The 18433-nt window shown below is 41.8% G+C and overlaps 1 protein-coding gene across 2 annotated transcripts in view; it reads right to left on the bottom strand.

Annotated features, from left to right (window-relative positions):
• Positions 1–860: 860 nt before the first annotated feature.
• Positions 861–18433, bottom strand: part of LOC117524798 (partitioning defective 3 homolog B-like) — an 830560-nt gene continuing 812987 nt past the window's right edge. For both annotated transcript variants that reach the window (XM_034186621.1, XM_034186620.1), the window contains exons 24-26: positions 10009–10224; positions 7740–7853; positions 861–2922 (exon numbers count right to left, since the gene is read on the bottom strand). In XM_034186621.1, the coding sequence (XP_034042512.1) occupies positions 2811–2922; positions 7740–7853; positions 10009–10224 (442 nt within the window). In that variant the 3' untranslated portion in view covers positions 861–2810. The remainder of the gene's footprint in view (positions 2923–7739; positions 7854–10008; positions 10225–18433) is intronic.

Raw genomic sequence — 18433 nt, forward strand, 5'->3', positions numbered from 1 at the left:
ATTATTCTATTGTATTGTTACAAGTATTATTATTATCGCTTACCCTTGCACATTTTCCTCTATTTGCACCCATCTTGTGTGTGTTTTTTAAGAGCTGACGTAACGTGAATTTCTCCACTGTGAGATCAATAAAGTCTCATCTTATCTTATCTAAATTTACAACATGGAGTCAAAAACTGGACTTGGAGGTTGATGTTTGCATAAAGATGTGGAGGATGTTGAGGGACAAATTGTTCGCCCATGTTGAAGTGACTGCATGGCCACGGAGTTACGGAGTTGTAGACGCATAGATCTGGCTTTAGTCCATCCCAGCCAGCTCATACAGACACTGACTCAGAAATCATGAAAGAGATCATCCTGTAATTCATCAAATTAAAAAGCACATAACAAGGATGAACTAATTACTTCACGGTGAACTGTGATGTGCCAGATGAACCACAAAGACATTTTGCCTAAGTAATAATACAATAACATGCTTTTGGAGGGCGGTATGCATTTTCAGAGGCCAGACGTCCATGCCCAGTCGCCCAAAATCACATTAACAATATTTAATGTCATTCCAAAACGCACGACACCCAGCAAACACGTATAAAAAAGTTGGCTCACGTTAACTTTTGTCATGTTGGCTGGCGCGCTGCTCTCCAAATTCGCCAATGCGTCCTTTATCAAGCTGGCTGCTTTGGCTGCTGTTCACTGTCGTACTATCCATGATAAAAATCATCCGGAATATCCATATTGGGACCAACACACACTTCTCACATTTTCATCTTTTCCTCTGCGGACAGTTCTTGGGCTGCGCGCTATGACGTCATTTGTTTACACACAGCAGGTGGGTATGCCGATACTTGTTCGCTACTGTGGGCGGGTATAGCCAGGTAGCATCAACGTAAATAGCAATGCCTCGCCTAGCAACGCCTCGGTAAAGTGATAATAATATCTCATAGATGTGTTTACTCTAAATGAACTAAATGAAAAGAGAATGCCAATGTTTTACATCTGAGAACTCTTGCATCAATGTTATCTTTATATGCAGTAAATGATCTTTGAACTTCACAGAGAAAATGTTAATGGGAAAGAAACACATAGCTCAGATTTATTATGAACTAAAACTTTTAGTTCCCAAAATCTGGAAATTCTGTTTATCTCAGCACTTCCCTTGTCCACATCTCTATTGTGTAATCAGCAGACTTGCTCCAGAATCCAGCAAATGTAAATCAGCCAGTTTTGGCTGTGAATGGTTTCAAAGTAATATTCTGACAAAACATGTTGATGATGGTTAAAGATGTTATGAATTTAACTCAGTGACATATCAGCCAACAACTATTTTCTATGTACTTAATAGCCTCCTGTGCAGACAATGAAGCAACACTCCCTCTGTGCTCTTAGCTTTTCTGTCCACTGTGTACTTTCTTAGTCTGGTTGTGTGTACAGATTTACTGCATGACGGTTTCATCCTGTGAAACTGTGGCACCTCACCAAGTTTATAAAAAGACAACAGTACTCAATACTCACAGCGTTAATTTTTTTTTTTTCTTTTTGAGATGGCAGACGGCAGCTACTTTCCAAAAATACACCCAAAAATCACCTTTAGAGGATTAAAAAATGCCTCTGAATAAGAACAAGGTCAGAATAGAATCCACATACATCTGACCTTTTCCACAATGAGAACCTTTAGACCTGTTAAAAGGCCACAACTAGTGATTGCTGTGCTCAGAGTGGAAGAGAAAGGGGGAAGGTTTGAAGAGGAGTGGCTGAGGAGGAAAACTCTGTTTAGGTTCTGAAGTCTGGTACAACTGTGACATCGAGTGGCAGAAAAAACACACCCAATAGCATTTTTAATTTTAGAAAAATATCTGTTAGCTCAGTCCTGTTAGGATGCTAGAATTAGGCAGAGTATCATATCAGCATTACCCCTTCATAACTGGGAAGAGTATCATATCAGCATTACCCCTTCATAACTGGGGTCTTCCGTGTTCAGCTGCCAGTGGTACTTTGACAATAAAGTGATTTTATTATGAAGGACATTCAGGAAAATATAATTATCAGTCGTGGCTTCACACATCTTGCTGACAGCGTGCTGCAGTAAGAAAGGGAAAGCAGCAGAATTGTTCATGACAGATCTGCTTGCTGCAGTTGAGTTTGAATGTGAACACTTTTGTGTAGTTTGGGGTGTAAGAGTGTAGTTGGTGTATCAAATCTGTACTGGAAACACATTAGTAGGCAGGTCTGTTGTAGCCTTGTACAATCTGGCATTTTGCAGTCTGGTCTCAGCAGCTGTTACATACTCGTATGTGAATGGTGACATATCGAAGATTAACTTGCTTCTACATTCATAGTGGTGGTCTTTACATTTCAGTATATTGCAATAAAATGCTGAGGCCGGAGCAGCAGTCATGAAACTATTATGTATAATATGAATGGTGCAATGTTAGCACACCAGGCTGAGCAGCTATAACTAAAATGGATGCAAAATATCTTTTTGGCTTTGAGTCTGAGACAACTCAATCACATTGTTACAAAATAATACAAACTCTACTCATTATCCAGCATGGCAAGACTAAAGTATTTGCTCAAAGCAATTTAAATGACTTCAAACAACAAGCCATAATGGCGAGGCCACTCTATAATTAACCTCTTGTACCTCAGTTGTCTATTATCAAATATATCAAACAGCAAATGTCAGTGTTTGATAATGATGCCGATTCAAATCACACCATTGTAACAATTTCAACTCTACTTGAGTGGAGTACCAAAAAAAGGCAGGATGAGTCAAAAGGCTTTGAGTATTAAACTCTGTGGACTTGCTTCATCTACACAGCTGCAGTCATGGGATTCTTCTGTCTTGAATTAGGTTGGTGCTGCTGCTGCCCTCCTCCCTTCCCGGTGTAACCAAACTGGTCTGGACTGGGATCCCCAAGGTGCCTGGAACAAATCAACCACTTACTGTGATTTATTAAAGGCAAAATACCCAGCCAGTTGGTCTTATCTAAAGTGTACTGCTGTTTAAGTTGAAAGAGAGAGCGTATGTTTCTCTTATCAAAAGGAGAGACATACAAGAAATATGAATTATTCCATATCAGAGTAAAAATATTTTTTCTGCTTTTGTAAAGAGCATTTATTTAGTAAGGTCCTGCTATTTTTCTTCTTCTGACACTACAAAAAGTAAGTATAATCTGTTCCTAGGTCATTTCATCCATTCTGCAATTTCACAAACTGCATTCTGTGAGCAGGTGATTGTGTGTATGTGCACGTTTGTGTATGTACGGGGGGGGGCAAGTTTTACTGTAAGCAGACAGAAACACAGAGATATTTACGCTTACCATAAAACAATTTAAATTGTGCTGAAAGCCACTTTGTCCACAACAGTAAACCTTTTTCATGACAGGCTGGTCTTCATTTTTACTTTACTTTTACCGTGTTATGTCATGTCAGTACCATCTCACTCAGCAGAGTCAGTTGCATAGTTTTTAGAGTTCTATGTGGCCACTCGGGGCAGTGCTACATATCGGTACCATAAAATATAGATGTATGAAGTGGAAACAATTAGCCTAACACAGAATATCATTATATATTATCACCTCGAAGACTACAATATACCATATTCATGCATTGGGGTGCCCAGGGCGTTCTGTGCGAAATCCTCCCTGAAGAAGGGTTGGGCCAATGCACGAACACGGCCAATATTATATTAGTTGCAATAGCCATTTCAAAAAAATGTCTGATGTTATCACAAAAAAAAAATAGTAATCACAAATAACTCACCCGTTTGTGTCAGTTTTTGTCCTATACAAATGCATTTGTCATTCGTTAAATGTGTTCCTTGTCAGCTGATGTCGGGTGAGTCCATCAGAAAGTTGTGTACATGCTCAAAACTTTGTGCAGACATCAGACAACTTTCCCGATGGTTGTTTTTTCCTGCACTTGTTCACAGCTTGCCAGTCAATGTTTGGTCAATGTTAACCTGCTTTCTCTGTTCTGGAGCAGAAAAAAGTCACAGCAGAATTTTGTCTTCTGCGGCAGACTGCAGGAGGTGGCATGAGGTGCGGTGCACACCAGAAGTCGGTGTTTGTGAATTCATCCCATCAGAGCCCGAAATCCACTGATGGCTAGTTTGTGAAGGTTAAGACTCTTCACAAAGCTAGCCATTGTCCCAGAACACTTCCTGTTTTTGTGCACAAGTCTTTCAATATTAGAGCACATTTCAACATAAACTTTCATTCCACTACAGCTACTACCAGCGCACAACACTAATGACGTCGTCACAGGTAAGGTGTGGAAGAGATGAGAAAACATCATGAAAACCTATTATTTTTTGCTTTTTACAATGTGTTGGAGGTCACCATCCATCCATCCATTTTCTTCCGCTTTATCCGGAGTCAGGTTGCGGGGGCAGCAGCTCAAGCAAAGCCGCCCAGACCTCCCCATCCACACACACCTCCCCCAGCTCCTCCGGGGGAACCCCAAGGCATTCCCAAGCCAGCCGAGAGATGTAATCCTTCCAGCGTGTCCTGGGTCTTCCCCGGGGCCTCCTCCCAATGGGACGTGCCCGGAACACCTCTCCAGCGAGGCGTCCACTCCTTTCGATGTGGAGGAGCAGCGGCTCGACTCCGAGCTCCTCCCGAGTGACCGAGCTCCTCACCCTATCTCTAAGGGAGCGCCCAGCCACCCTGCGGAGGAAACTCATCTCTGCCGCTTGTACCTGCGATCTCGTTCTTTTGGTCATGAGCCAAATCTCATGACCATAGGTGAGGATCGGAACGTAGATCGATTGGTAAATCGAGAGCTTTGCCCCCCTACTCAGTTCTCTCTTCACCACGACGGTCCGATATAGCGACCGCATCACTGCAGACGCTGCACCGATCCGTCTATCGATGCTGCACCGATCCGTCTATCGATCTCACGCTCCATCCGTCCCTCGTTTGTGAATAAGACCCCGAGATACTTAAACTCCTCCACTTGAGGCAAGGACACTCCACCGACCTGAAGAGGGCAAAGCACCTTTTTCCGGTCGAGAACCATGGCCTCGGATTTGGAGGTGCTGATTCTCATCCTGGACGCCTCACACTCGGCTGCAAACTGCCCCAGTGCACGTTGAAGGTCCTGATTTGACGAAGCCAACAGAACCACATCGTCCGCAAACAGCAGAGACGAGATTCTGTGGTTCCCAAACCTCTACACCCTGGCAGCGCCTAGAAATTCTGTCCATAAAAATAATGAACAGAACCGGTGACAAAGGGCAGCCCTGGCGGAGGCCAACGTGCACTGGAAACAGGTTTGACTTACTACCGGCAATGCGAACCAAGCTCCTGCTGCGGTCGTACAGGGACCGGATAGCCCTTAGCAAAGGACCCCGGACCCCGTACTCCCGGAGCACTCCCCACAGGGTGCCCTGAGGGACACGGTGGAATGCCTTCTCCAGATTCACAAAACACATGTGGACTGGTTGGGTGAACTCCCATGAACCCTCGAGCACCCGATGGAGCGTGTAGAGCTGGTCCAGTGTGCTGCGACCAGGACGAAAACCACACTGCTCCTCCTGAATCCGAGGTTCGACCATCGGTCGAATTCTCCTCTCCAGTACTCTGGAATAGACCTTACCGGGGAGGCTGAGGAGTGTGATCCCCCTATATTTGGAACACACCCTCCGGTCCCCCTTCTTAAACAGAGGGACCAAAAATGGAGGTCACAAAATTATTAAATTTTGGATGGGTGTTTAATCGACTTTAATAAAAATTCATTTAATTCAATTCAGAGTGGGTCTTTAACTTTCATCAAAAAAGAGGGTTGGCTGATGCTCTGCCCTGGGCACTTCAACGCACGGATACTGTATTATAAAAGAGACTTCCTGTGTACTGAAATTTGTTGAGGTTTGACATAGACATTTAGCTCCACTATCTGTGCTGATATTTTATCACAGCTCAAGCCTGACACTTGAGTGTAGCAGTAAATTCAAACAAGAGCAAAACAAAGTCTGGCATGTCCCTGTTCGTATGTATATTAATGAACAATACATGCAATAATGAAGTTAGGAAATTGTTTCTATAGCAAAATGGTATATGGTAGATTTTTTATTGGGAGAGGTTGAAACTTTCCATCTAGTATATGGTGCACTGACACCCATTTTCTACTTGCAGTATGTGTATATATTTACTAACATGCAGTAGTGAGTACAGCTAACCAAAAAGTTAACTTCGATAAAAAGCTATCTTTTATGACGCTAAACCGATAAACTCCTAAAAAACTTTATGTTTATTAGAGATAACTTTTAGTATTGATTCGGACGTGACCACATCAGATTACACTGTTGGCTTCTGACAAACCAGTTTCACTTTAAGCGCCGCAGGGGCTGCTGGGTAAGTTCAAAGATCACAAACACAAAAAGAAAGCATGAAAAATTAATGAATAAAAAAAAATAAAACCCCAAATACTGTCATCATCTGTCAAAAGCAGTAAAACACAGTATTAGAAGTCAGTTTATCTTGGTATTATATACACCGTCATTTACAAATTAAAAGCTGCTGCTTTCTTCACGCTCTTTGAACCCTGCGGCTTAAACAATTGAAATATGTCCATTAAAGCATTGAATGGCAGAATAGACACGGAACACAGGAACACGACACAGAAAAGACACGGTGTCTAAGAAAAGTCCCTCAGTAACACAGCTGCACCGTGAGATCTCCTCTGTCCCACCGAGTCTTGCCGATTAAATTATGCCGTCAGCCACAAAGAAATAAAATAAAATAATGTTAAAATTAGTCCATTTTGTTTCTGTGTCAAGCCAACGGTAACACTCACTGTAACGTCCAAAGTGAACCTGAGCTACACTACCCACAATGCTCCCTGGATCGACCGGCCAATCACGTTTTGGGCTTAATGATGATGTCATCAGCAATCGACAGCCACAAATACACAACAGACAGACTAAAATGTTTGATTTTAGGGTTTACAAATGTTTTTGACCGTTAAACTTTGCTCACTTTACCAGCAAAAAAAATGTTAGTGGACTGAAAGTTATCGGAACTAAATTTATCGGAAGATAATTCGTTCCCTAATGGTTTTAAAAGTTATCTGAAAAGCTAATCCGCTATCAAAAACATTAGCTTTGATAATTATTGATTATCGGATTAGCTGAACTGTGCACACTGCTGCTTAAGTGTATCCCAGATCAACAAACTGTGCATTACTTTTGTTAAATCTGTTTTACTGTATGCACAATGGACTTGCTCTACCCACTGCATATACTGTATTAGTGTCTTGCTTACAATGTATGTAGTACTCAAGGTTGGGTAGGATTACTTTGAAATGTAATCCAAAAGTAATCAGATTACAAGTAATCCAAATGTAAGTACATACATACATGTAATCCACATGTATTCTTTCAAAGTAATCCTACCCAACCCTGGTAGTACTTCTCTCCAGTTAATTCTCTTGATTTGCCATGCCTAAGTATTTATGTTTGCCTCCTATTTGCAGAATTTTCTCTGTCCTACTATTGCACAATTCTGTTACCACTGCTGCTGTGACACTCCAAATTTGTGCATACGGGATGAATAAAGGAATATCTTATGCTACTACTACTACATATAATAATGTGGGATACACTTTAAGTGTCAAATTTGTACAATAAACGCTCTTTTGTGTTTGGGTTAAAAAACTGAAATGCTTCACAAAAAAGGATGGTTTTGTTTGCTTATACAGAAATTTATTGAGTATTTTCCTCATCCTGAAATTGCACTTACCTGTACCCTCCTCCTCCCCCTGCTGCTCGGGTCATAGTGTCGTACCGCGGTCCACGGAGTGGAGGAGTTGGGGATGGGGGCACATCCTGCCGTAAGGGCCCTCTCTGCTGGGAGCTAGGAGCAGAAAACAAAAATCACTTCAATAAAGCAAATCAACTCTGAAGTAAAACATTCAGACTTGCATCATTTAAATGCTCAAACTTGTACAGTGTTGGACCTGTTTCTCAGAGTTGATTATGCAGTGCTGAATCAGCTCTGTCAGTTTAACTCTCTCAAGGTGCAATTTTACCCCTGTCCACGACCTCAGTGAGAAATGAAAATAAAGAAGGAATATCGTGCATCCAAAAAGTATTCACAGTGCTGTACTTTTTTCACATTTTTTTAAAAATGTTACAGCGTAATTCCAAAATGGATGAAATTAATTTTTTCCTCAAAATTGTACACACAATACCCATAATGACAATGTGATTTATTTATTTATTTAGATTTTTGCAAATTTATTAAAAATAAAATAAAAAAACAAGGAATCACAGTAAGTAAGTATTCACAGCCATTCATTTGCCATGAAGCTCAAAACTGAGCTCAGGTGCATCCTGTTTCCACTGATCATCCTTGAGATGTGTCTACAGCTTAACTGGAGTCCATCTTGGGTAAATTCATTTGATTGGACATGATTTGGAAAGACATACACCTGTCTACATATAAGGTCCCACAGTTGACAGTGCATGTCAGAGCACAAACCAAGCATGAAGTCAAAAGAACTGTCTGTAGAACTCAAATCTGGGGAAGGGTACAGAAACATTTCTGCTCCTTTGAAGGTTCCAATGAGCACAGTGTCCTCTATCATTCATAAATGGAAGAAGCTCGGATCCACCAGGACTCTTTGTAGAGCTGGCTGCTCATCTAAACTGAGTAACCGGGGGAGAAGGGCCTTAGTCAAGGAGGTGACCAAGAACCTGATGGTCACTCTGTCAAAGCTCCAGTTTTCCTATGTGAGAAAGGAGAACCTTTCAGAAGGATGACCATCTCTGAAGAAATCCACCAATCAGGGCTGTATGGTAGAGTGGCCAGACGGAAGCCACTCCTTAGTAAAGGGCTCATGGCAGCCCACCTGGAGTTTGCCAAAAGGCACGTGAAGGACTGTCAGACTATGAGAAACAAAATTCTCTGGTCTGATGAGACAAAGATTGAATGCTTTGATGTGAATGCCAGGTGACATGTTTGGAGGAAACCAGGCACCATCCCTACAGTGAAGCATGGTGGTGGCAGCATCATGCTGTGGGGATGTTTTTCAGTGGCAAGAACTAGGAGACTAGTCAGGATGAGGGAAAGATGAATGTAGCAATGTACAGAGACATCCTGGATGAAAACCTGCTCCAGAGCACTCCTGCCCTCAGACTGGGGCGATGGTTCATCTTTCAGCAGGACAATGACCCTAAGCACACAGCTAAGATATCAAAGGAGTGGCTTCAGGACAACTCTGTGAATGTCCCTGAGTGACCCAGCCAGAGCCCAGATCTGAATTCCATTGAACATCTCTGGAGAGATCTGAAAATGGCTGTTCACCGACGCTTCCCATCCAACCCGATGGAGCTTGAAAGGTGCTGTGAAGAGGAATGGGCAAAACTAAGATAGGTGCACCAAGCTTGTGGCATCATATTAATTGGCATCAATACTTATGTATATGTGATTTCTTAGTTTTTATTTTATTTTATTTTTAATACATTTTACTAAAAACTTTCTTCATGTTGTCATTATTTGATGCTTTGAGTAGAATTTTGATATTCCTATAGAGCTCCAAATAATTATACTTTTAAATACAAATGGTGCTAAATTAGTTTGTATTATAAAGCATAATAAAGCAAAATAACACTGCTTGTGTCAGAAAGATAACAGAAAGCTATTTATAACATTATTAGAAGTTTAATTTTAACTTGAAAACTGTGAGAATCATATAATTTGAGTAACATAAAACTATGCAAGGTTATTTAATAATAGAGAGTTTGCTGTTTATGAGAAAAATTAGATATTACCAATATCAAAATATGTGACAAAAATACAAGAACAGATAAAACTGTTACCAGGAGCAGAAAAAAGAGGAGAAATTACCATGTAACAGAAGATGAAGTTCTCTGCAATTTACATAACAATTATTACCAATTCAAGGTGAAGGCAGATACTTATGTGATATTTTATGATGAATCAGCAGTTCTGACAAATGTTAGAAAATGCACTGTCAAGCACTAAACATCGGCTAAATTGTACTTACCTTGACTGGGGGTAGTACCCAGGGTCAACGCCTCGAAGGTCTGCTCCTCGTGGGTATTGCTGGCCAGGAGGGTAGCCAGGATAAGGTGGACCAGAATGGGCGTTGGGATTTGGGTAGGATGGGGACTGGGGGTATCCCTGTGGGGCTTGGGGATGTCCGGGGTAATGGCCAGACCAGGTCTGCATGGGGTACTCAGCTGGATCCAGTGGACCTCGCCTTAAGAAAACAGCAGTAAACGTTTGAAATAACTGATGTGCATCATTTATTAAGCTGTGGTTTCAAAGGATGTTTAAGAAAAACAACATGCAATGACAGACATTTTCGGCAATTTTTTGACTCAATTTGTTTTTACCATTACAGCCATCAAAATGATTTCTTCTACACATTTTTCCTTTGTATTTAAATAAACCGTTCACAATCTCATATCAACCACATGATTAAAATTCACCTTTTCAGGAAATACTTCCACACTTTCTGTGGAATGTCATAGCAGAAAAAACCTCACATCACACAGATGATGTGGGGGCTTTTTACAACCCTTAGTGGTTGGAAAAAGCCCCACAATGTAATGATGTAAAGCAGATACAGCAAGACATCGACAGACACAGCAGCGATTCTGCTGGAAAGAACTCAGGATAAAATCTGGACATATTTCACATGAACGTTTTGCTCGTACTGAACACAAAAACCCCACTGGTCTATTGTGTCAGTTGTCAATACCATCGTTACTTACAATTACAATGTTTTTAAAGTCAGTGGAAGACAGTTTTATCATCGCTTTATCAACCTGTATGTCATTTCCATAGTTAGTTGGAAATTCTGAGTTCTCAGTTTCCATTGACTGCATCATAGACTTTGGAATTTGTGCTTCTTTCTGCATCTTCCTTCATGTGTCTGCAAAATCTCTCAAAGTACAATAAACTATGTTTGCTATGGGATTCCACCCAGTACAAATACCAGCAATTAAAGTAGCTGCAATTTTACAACAGATCAGAGAAGTAACAACACAACAAGATTTCAACATGAAGTAAATTTTGTCTATTTTCCTAAATCATACTGTAGATTTCAAAACTATTAGTTTTAAAGCTGATAGAGACGTGTAAGGGAAAGAAGCACAAGCAAACTGAGATCATATAACAGCAGAGTATAAGTGACGTGACAGTTTTAAGTGGGCTCAGGCTCAGTTAACGTGGACGCATGCACACACAGCTGTGGTAATCCAGTCCAGTCCTGTTAACAAATCTCAATGTCTGGTGCTCAGTGGAAAGTGAGTACACAAACATGTTGTCCGCATAGCTTACATTATGAGGTATTAGATTTTTAATCTTTTCAGTTGCCATTTGTCTATCCAACAATCAACCCGACTCGCTCTGTATTTTCTGCTTTTATCATTTCCGTTGTTAAGATTTCATGAGTTCAATTTGATTCATTTTCATGCATCTGCAATTGCACGTGAGATGTGTGTGCATGCACCCCTTCACACCTCATATTGTAAAACGCACTCCAACATTGCCCTGGTTTTCTGAAAATTAATCGTTGCTCTGACACAAAGTGTTGTAACGACATTGCTGATATGCATAGCTCAGTGGGTGTGGTGTCACAGTCTTGAGCCAATCCGTGAGGTGACCAGGACCTGTCGCCTGGAGATAATGTTAATGTGTCGGCAGCCACGGAGACCAACCAGCTGAGTCAGGCACAGATTTGTACCCTATGATACATGAACGCCTGCACAGGAGGAAACACGCACCCTCAGTGCTGGTGGTCTCCACGCTGACGCCTGCAACTGTCACTTTGGGTGGTCAGCAGTGCAAAGTCTTTAGCTTGCTGCATGCCCGTCATGTTTAGAATATCTGCTTCTCCGCCTCCTGGCTTCATATCTGCCCCCATGTGTGTACACGCACATTTCTGACACTCTCTCTGCTTATCTATCAATCTGCCACCTGTCTTCCAGTTTTTAACCTACTCTGCAAGACTTACTGCACCTTGGGTAAGCACAGCAGTCTGAAATATCTTAATAGCAAGAGCCAGGCTGTCTGCTTCTCTTCTCCTGCTAAGTCTACCAACATGTCAGCCTGCCAGCCGTACTGTCTGTCTCTTTGGAAAGCCGGTGTGCATAACTGGCTTTCCATCTGCAAGCTCTATACCTGCGTTCACATCCGTCTGTCACTCTGTCAGTCAGCATTTGGCCCCCTGGTCTTGATAATGTCACTGAGGCAGAGATAAACACTTTGGAGAGGTGATAGGAAGGTGTAGAAGGCACGGCAGCGAGTAAACGAAAGAGGGAAAGGAAATAGGCATAATGTAGGAGGAGACAAAAGGGAGAGATCGATCATTTTAAAAAATCCCCCCCCCCCCCCCCCCAAAAAAAGGACAGAAAAAAGTTGCTTATTTTCCCAACTAGCACACTGAAAGCATTTTGTTGAAAAGCCAGCTGAAAAGACAGCACAAAGTCAATTCCGTCTCTCAGGCTTTTCTTGCCTACTTAATTTGCTTGAGGTTTGTTCCTCAAGACCGCCTGACGGAGTTTTTCCTTCCCACTGTGTGCTTGCTCAGGTGTTGGTAAGGCCTTAATCATGTGAAGCGCCTGCCCTGAACAGCTTTGTTGTGATTTGGCGCTATATAAATAAGATGAATTGAACTGAATTTACACAAAACTTTACTAGAAGGTTCTTGAGAAACCTTTGTAACACATTCAGGAGGTCCAAAAATAAAATATGGCCTCAAGACAGAAATTCAAGATTGAATCCAAAATGGCTGCAAAAATATAATGCTATTATTAAGTCTGTTTCTTTTTGTTTCAATAAAGCATTTTTAATGGAAAACGTTCATTGGACAGGTCTTTTGGATGGCACTTTGAATTTGAAACTCGCAAATGAAATGAGACCACAAATTGGCAACAAATGTATTTACTGTGACCACATACTTTCTTTTCATGAAATATGTTTAACATTAAGACCTTTTAAGAGGACTTCCAGTATGGCGTTTAGAGAGTAGATGGGCACTCGGCTCACTCTTCTGCACTATTCAATTTTTTGCCTTGCAAACCTCGTACTTTTTTCATATTTTCCACTTTCTGATCACCTGCAAAATGCCCAGGTTTAAAAGTAGGTCAGAACGAGATAGAAAAACTTCACCTTTTGCTGCATCTGTAACTATGGTGGAAATTAGGCTTCTGCTGGAAGACCATAGAGCAACGCTGTCTGCAGACTTTAAGCCTTCTTTTGAAAGTTTATCATCTAAACTGGACAGTGTCCAATCTGCAGTGCGTGACCAAGGTTTACGCATTAATTCTCCTGAATCCGCGCACACTGATTCTGATCAGTGTTTGGACCAGCTCAAGGCTGAGAATTATTCACTCCGAAAAGACAACAAGTGGTTAAAATCCAAGATGGCAGACCTGGAGGGACGCAGCAGACACCAGAATGTTCAGATTGTGGGTTTACCTGAAGCTATTGAGGGTCTACACCCTCAATTTTTTTCTCCCAACTCCTCATCAATGTTTTTGGAATGGAGGTGCTTGCTTCACCGCCGGAATTGGACATGGTGCAATGGAGCTTAGCTACTAAACCGCTCCTGGAGAAAAATTCCAACCAGTTTATCCTGCACTTTCATCACTAGATTTGTGTGAAGATTACAGCCCTGAAGTGGTGAAACCGTGCACGGCATTCAGGAGTGCCATATTGGAACTCCAGAAGTTGGGACTCAGGTGTGCACTCCTGTTCCTGGCAAAACTGTGTATCGTTCTCCCAACAGGAGAGAAAAGTGACTGCAATCTGCATTAGATTGGCTCACAAGTTTGTGCAGGACCTGTGCAAAGACTATATATTATATATATATATATAAGACTATATATTTTATCACTGTTAAACATTTGTTCCTTTGTCTTTGTTCTGATGAAATGTTATTGAGCTGTTTTGCACCTGTCTTAATGTAACCCTGAGAATGTACTTGTTATTATTACACTGACAGCACAACCTTTGTTTCTGTAGCCACTAACGACTGGGAGTGAAGAGATGGAGGTTATTTTGACCTTATGCTGTACAAATGCTTACCGTTTTAAACAGGACACTCCAAGCTTTTGCAGAACAGATGATAACTGCAAACAGAGGAGCCTGCAAGAACGAGATGTGCTGACCTTCAAAGATATGATTAAACAAAGGAACTGTTTTTCCACGCAGCTGCACTTATTGACGTATGTGTTTGTTTTACGGGAAGAAACTTGTCTCGCGCTCCCCCCCCCCCCTTAGGACAGGTTTCTCAATGTGGGTAGGGCTTTCTTCTAATAAAAAGAGTGAGCATGCGCAACAGTCCTTAGTGCTTTCAGTGGTACTACGTGTACGGACTGTTTGCACTCCTCGCGAGCTAAATTTGACTTTCTGTCTCACTGGTGTTTTTTGACTCTGTTTGTCTTGTTAAAGGTTTTAAGAATGTTTGGAGGAGAAAATACCCAACATTGACTGGGGGCTACGTCCGGGAGCTCAACAATACCGGAGGTGTCCGGCGGGGGTCGCCAAGTCCAGACGTAAATCCTTGGCCAAGGTCCGATCGATTGATCGTGTCTGCAATTGTCGACCGCCGGTGGCATCGTCTGGTTGACGAGATTTTCCCGAAGAAGACAGACAGGAAGTCGAGTCAGTGAGTAGAATTTCTTTGTAACAGTACTGAGTGAATGGTGATCAGATCACATAAACAGTTAAATTCCGCAAGCGATGATACAGAATCGTCTGTTAATGAAACACAGTTAAACTCTGTAAGGAGGTCGGACTCCTCTACGATGGCGAGGAACGCACGTAGTTAAATTCCGAAGGAGGGTGCGGACTCCTCTGTTTATATACGCGTACCGGTAGGGAATAAAAGTGTGATCACATAAACAGTTAAACTCTGTAAGCGATGGCGTGGAATCGTCTGTTAATGTAAAGCAGTTAAACTCCGCGAGGAGGGCGGACTCCTCTACGGTTGCGAGGGACGCACGTAGTTAAATTCCGAAGGAGGGTACGGACTCCTCTGTTTTAATACGAAGTAATACCGGTTTTTGAGAATAAAAGTGTGAAAGTGTAATACTTTGGACAACATAAGTGACAACCGTGTGTGTGGATGCAGAGGCAAGTGATTCCGCTTCCTACGGGGAGGTGAAAGGAATCAACCACACGACGGCAAATTAATTGTCACGTCCAAAGAAAGTGAAAACTTCAGATTTAGAACACCCTAGGTGTGCCCCAGTCTGAAGTCCAAATTATAACAAGGAATAATAAAAATGGGGGGAAAGACGTCTAAAAATAAGGAAAATTTATCAACTGACGACTGGAAATTTATGGAAGCAAAAAATCCAAAAGCAACAAAGAAATTGGAGACCTGGATAAATAAACATGACTTTGACGGACGACTAAACCTGACTAGTATTCAAAAACTGAAGGAAAGGTTGGAAAAGGAACATAAAGGTGATAAAAAAAGAAGCAGAAAGTAGGGGCAGATTTAGTGGCATTTTGGGAGGAGGAAGCAGAGAACAGACGGAAGGGAGCAGAGAAGCGACTATTAGAGAAAGCAAGGAAAAAGAAAGCTGTAGGTAAGGCAGAAGAAGATGTGATAATTCAGCACAGAGAACCTGAACAACCTCAGAAACCACCGACGGCTGGACCGCCGGCAACAACGCATTTGTACCCTCCTCTACCAGAGGATGATGATGTGCCGCCACCGCAGTATGATATGGCGGTGCGACCTAAAGTAAAAAGTGAAAAACAAGAAAAGCCACAGACACGCAGTCAAACAAAAGTGCCTACAGCTCCTCCCATGGAGGAACACAGTGACCAGGAAGGTACCTATCCTTTGATAGAAGTACCAAATCCTCGTGCAGGAACTCCAGGGCACCGATCAACCATGCTCGTATATCGAACATGGAATGCTGATGATATCAAAGCAGCAGTTGACATGATACCATCACCTCATGTTGACATTGAGGGATTCATGCAAGACATAGAAAACATTAGAAAGTCGTATCACCTAGATGGAACTGAGGTCCAACAGGTATGGATGAAAGCATGTGGCCCAAAGTGGAGTCAGGTACGTGGGGACTGGAATCCTGTAGACGCGGAAAGAAAGCCACTGGAGCATGATAATCCAGTGTTGCAGACAAGAGTGGAAGCTATGATTACACGAGCAAAAGGAGTATTGGGCCCAAAAATAAATTATACTGAAATTACCAGGACAGCTCAGAAAGAAGGAGAGCCATGGACAGAGTTTAGATGCAGATTTGAGAGTGTATTTAAGGTCCACAGTGGCATAATGCCAGGAACACCAGTGTATGAACAACAATTGAAAAACGCTCTGATCCAGCAATCCAACAAGGATATAAAAGCTTGGATACAGAAACATTGGATTGGACTGCCTACAGGCACATTGGAAGAAACACACCCATATTTCAGCGCACAGGTGGTGTTAACATGGTGAGAGAAGAAAGCGATGACCCCACATTCCACTATTACTATACATTTGACATTTCTGAAGAAGATGCTGCAGGATGGGGTAAAGATGTCGTTTTGCAAGCAACAGCCCTACTGAAACATCCTGAACAAAAGATGTCACCACCTGACCTGCATGTCACAATGTGGCATAAAGATCCTCCAGGTCCGGATGGTGACTATGAAAACAAATTGAAAGACATTTCACCTGTGAAGCTGACAATGACAGATTTGATTCATGATGGCAACTCCACAGCTGTCATAACAGTGACAGGTGCCACTGAAGATGTTTTAAAATTGAGATTCACAGGTATGCCATTACATGTGTCACTTTGTAAACCATATTTGACAGAATGGCAAGATTTGGGACTGACAGTCATAACAGCTTTGTCAGCCACTGATTGGAGCAGAATTGGACCACGAACGGAGTTCAGTCCATCAACTAAATTGTATAAAGTGCCAGTTAATGTCTCATTAGTGCTGACAGCTGGAACACATATTGATGTGTCCACTTCACAATCCTGAGTGTTTCAGTTGAGTCCTGAAGAAGATGATCTTCTTTCTTCAGTACCATCAGGATTGTGGACAACAGGTCCTTCAGACGTAGGACTGATTAAAAATGCACAACCTGTAGTTATAAGACCAAAAACAGAATACAGACCATGTGTAAGACAATATCCATTGAAACCTGATGCAATTGAAGGAATCAGACCAGTAATAGAGGATTTGTTAACAGCAGGAGTAATAGTGCCATGTCCAGATTCACCATGTAACACACCCATATTTCCTGTAAAAAAGGCTCCGCCCTCAGTAGGATGGAGAATGATACAGGATCTCCAGGCAGTAAATGCTGCTGTGATTAAAAGAGCACCATGTGTTCCAGATCCACACACCTTGTTAAATTCGCTGAGACCAAATTCTAATAGTTTCTCAGTAATTGACATAAGTAATGCATTTTTCTCTGTGCCAGTACACCCAGATAGTCAATTCTGGTTTGCTTTTACCTTTAAAGGACAACGATATACATTTACCAGATTACCGCAGGGTTACGCAGAGAGTCCAACTATTTATTCTCAAGTCATGTCAGCATGTTTAGCCAATTTCGTTCCACCGGCAGATAGCCAACTATTAGTGTATGTTGATGACATTTTGATTGCCTCTGACACACGAGAAAACTGCATAACTGACACAGTAGCATTATTGTGTTTCTTATTTGATAATGGCTACAAAGTGAGTAAAAACAAAGTTCAGTTGTGTAGGGATAAAGTAAAATATTTAGGACATGAATTATCAGCCACAGGGCGCACGATCCTGTCTGACAGAAAGGAAGCGATTTTACATGCTCCGAAACCACAAACTAAAAAACAGATGATGTCATTTCTTGGACTGACAAATTACTGCAGGGCATGGATTCCCTGCTATGCAGAATTGACTAGTCCACTTTCTGATTTGATGTACAAAGATGATATTTCAATGTCAACCGTGTTGGAATGGAACAAAGATGCTGAGGAAGCTTTTGTAAAAGTCAAACAAACATTAGTGTCATCCACAGTTTTGGCACTACCAGATTATAGTAAACCATTCATTCAAACAGTTGATTGTAAGAATAAGTTCATGACTAGTGTTTTGGTACAAGTGTATGGCTCAAAATTAAGGCCAGTTGCCTACTACTCATCTAAATTGGATGCAGTGGCAAGTGCTCTACCACCATGCGTACAAGCTGTTGTTGCAGCCTCTATGGCTGTTCAAAGTAGCAGTAATGTTGTTCTATTCCATCAGCTGACATTGAAAGTTCCACATGCAGTTTCTGCACTTCTGTTGCAGACAAACATGAGCTTTTTGTCCCCAGCAAGACATCTTTCGTGCATGTCCTTGCTATTATCACAACCACACCTTACGGTAGAGTGATGTACAACATTGAATCCATCCACATTGATACCTTTACCTGAGGATGGTGAGCCGCACAATTG

This window comes from Thalassophryne amazonica, chromosome 14 (assembly GCF_902500255.1).
Source record: "Thalassophryne amazonica chromosome 14, fThaAma1.1, whole genome shotgun sequence".
Classification (NCBI taxonomy): domain Eukaryota; kingdom Metazoa; phylum Chordata; class Actinopteri; order Batrachoidiformes; family Batrachoididae; genus Thalassophryne; species Thalassophryne amazonica.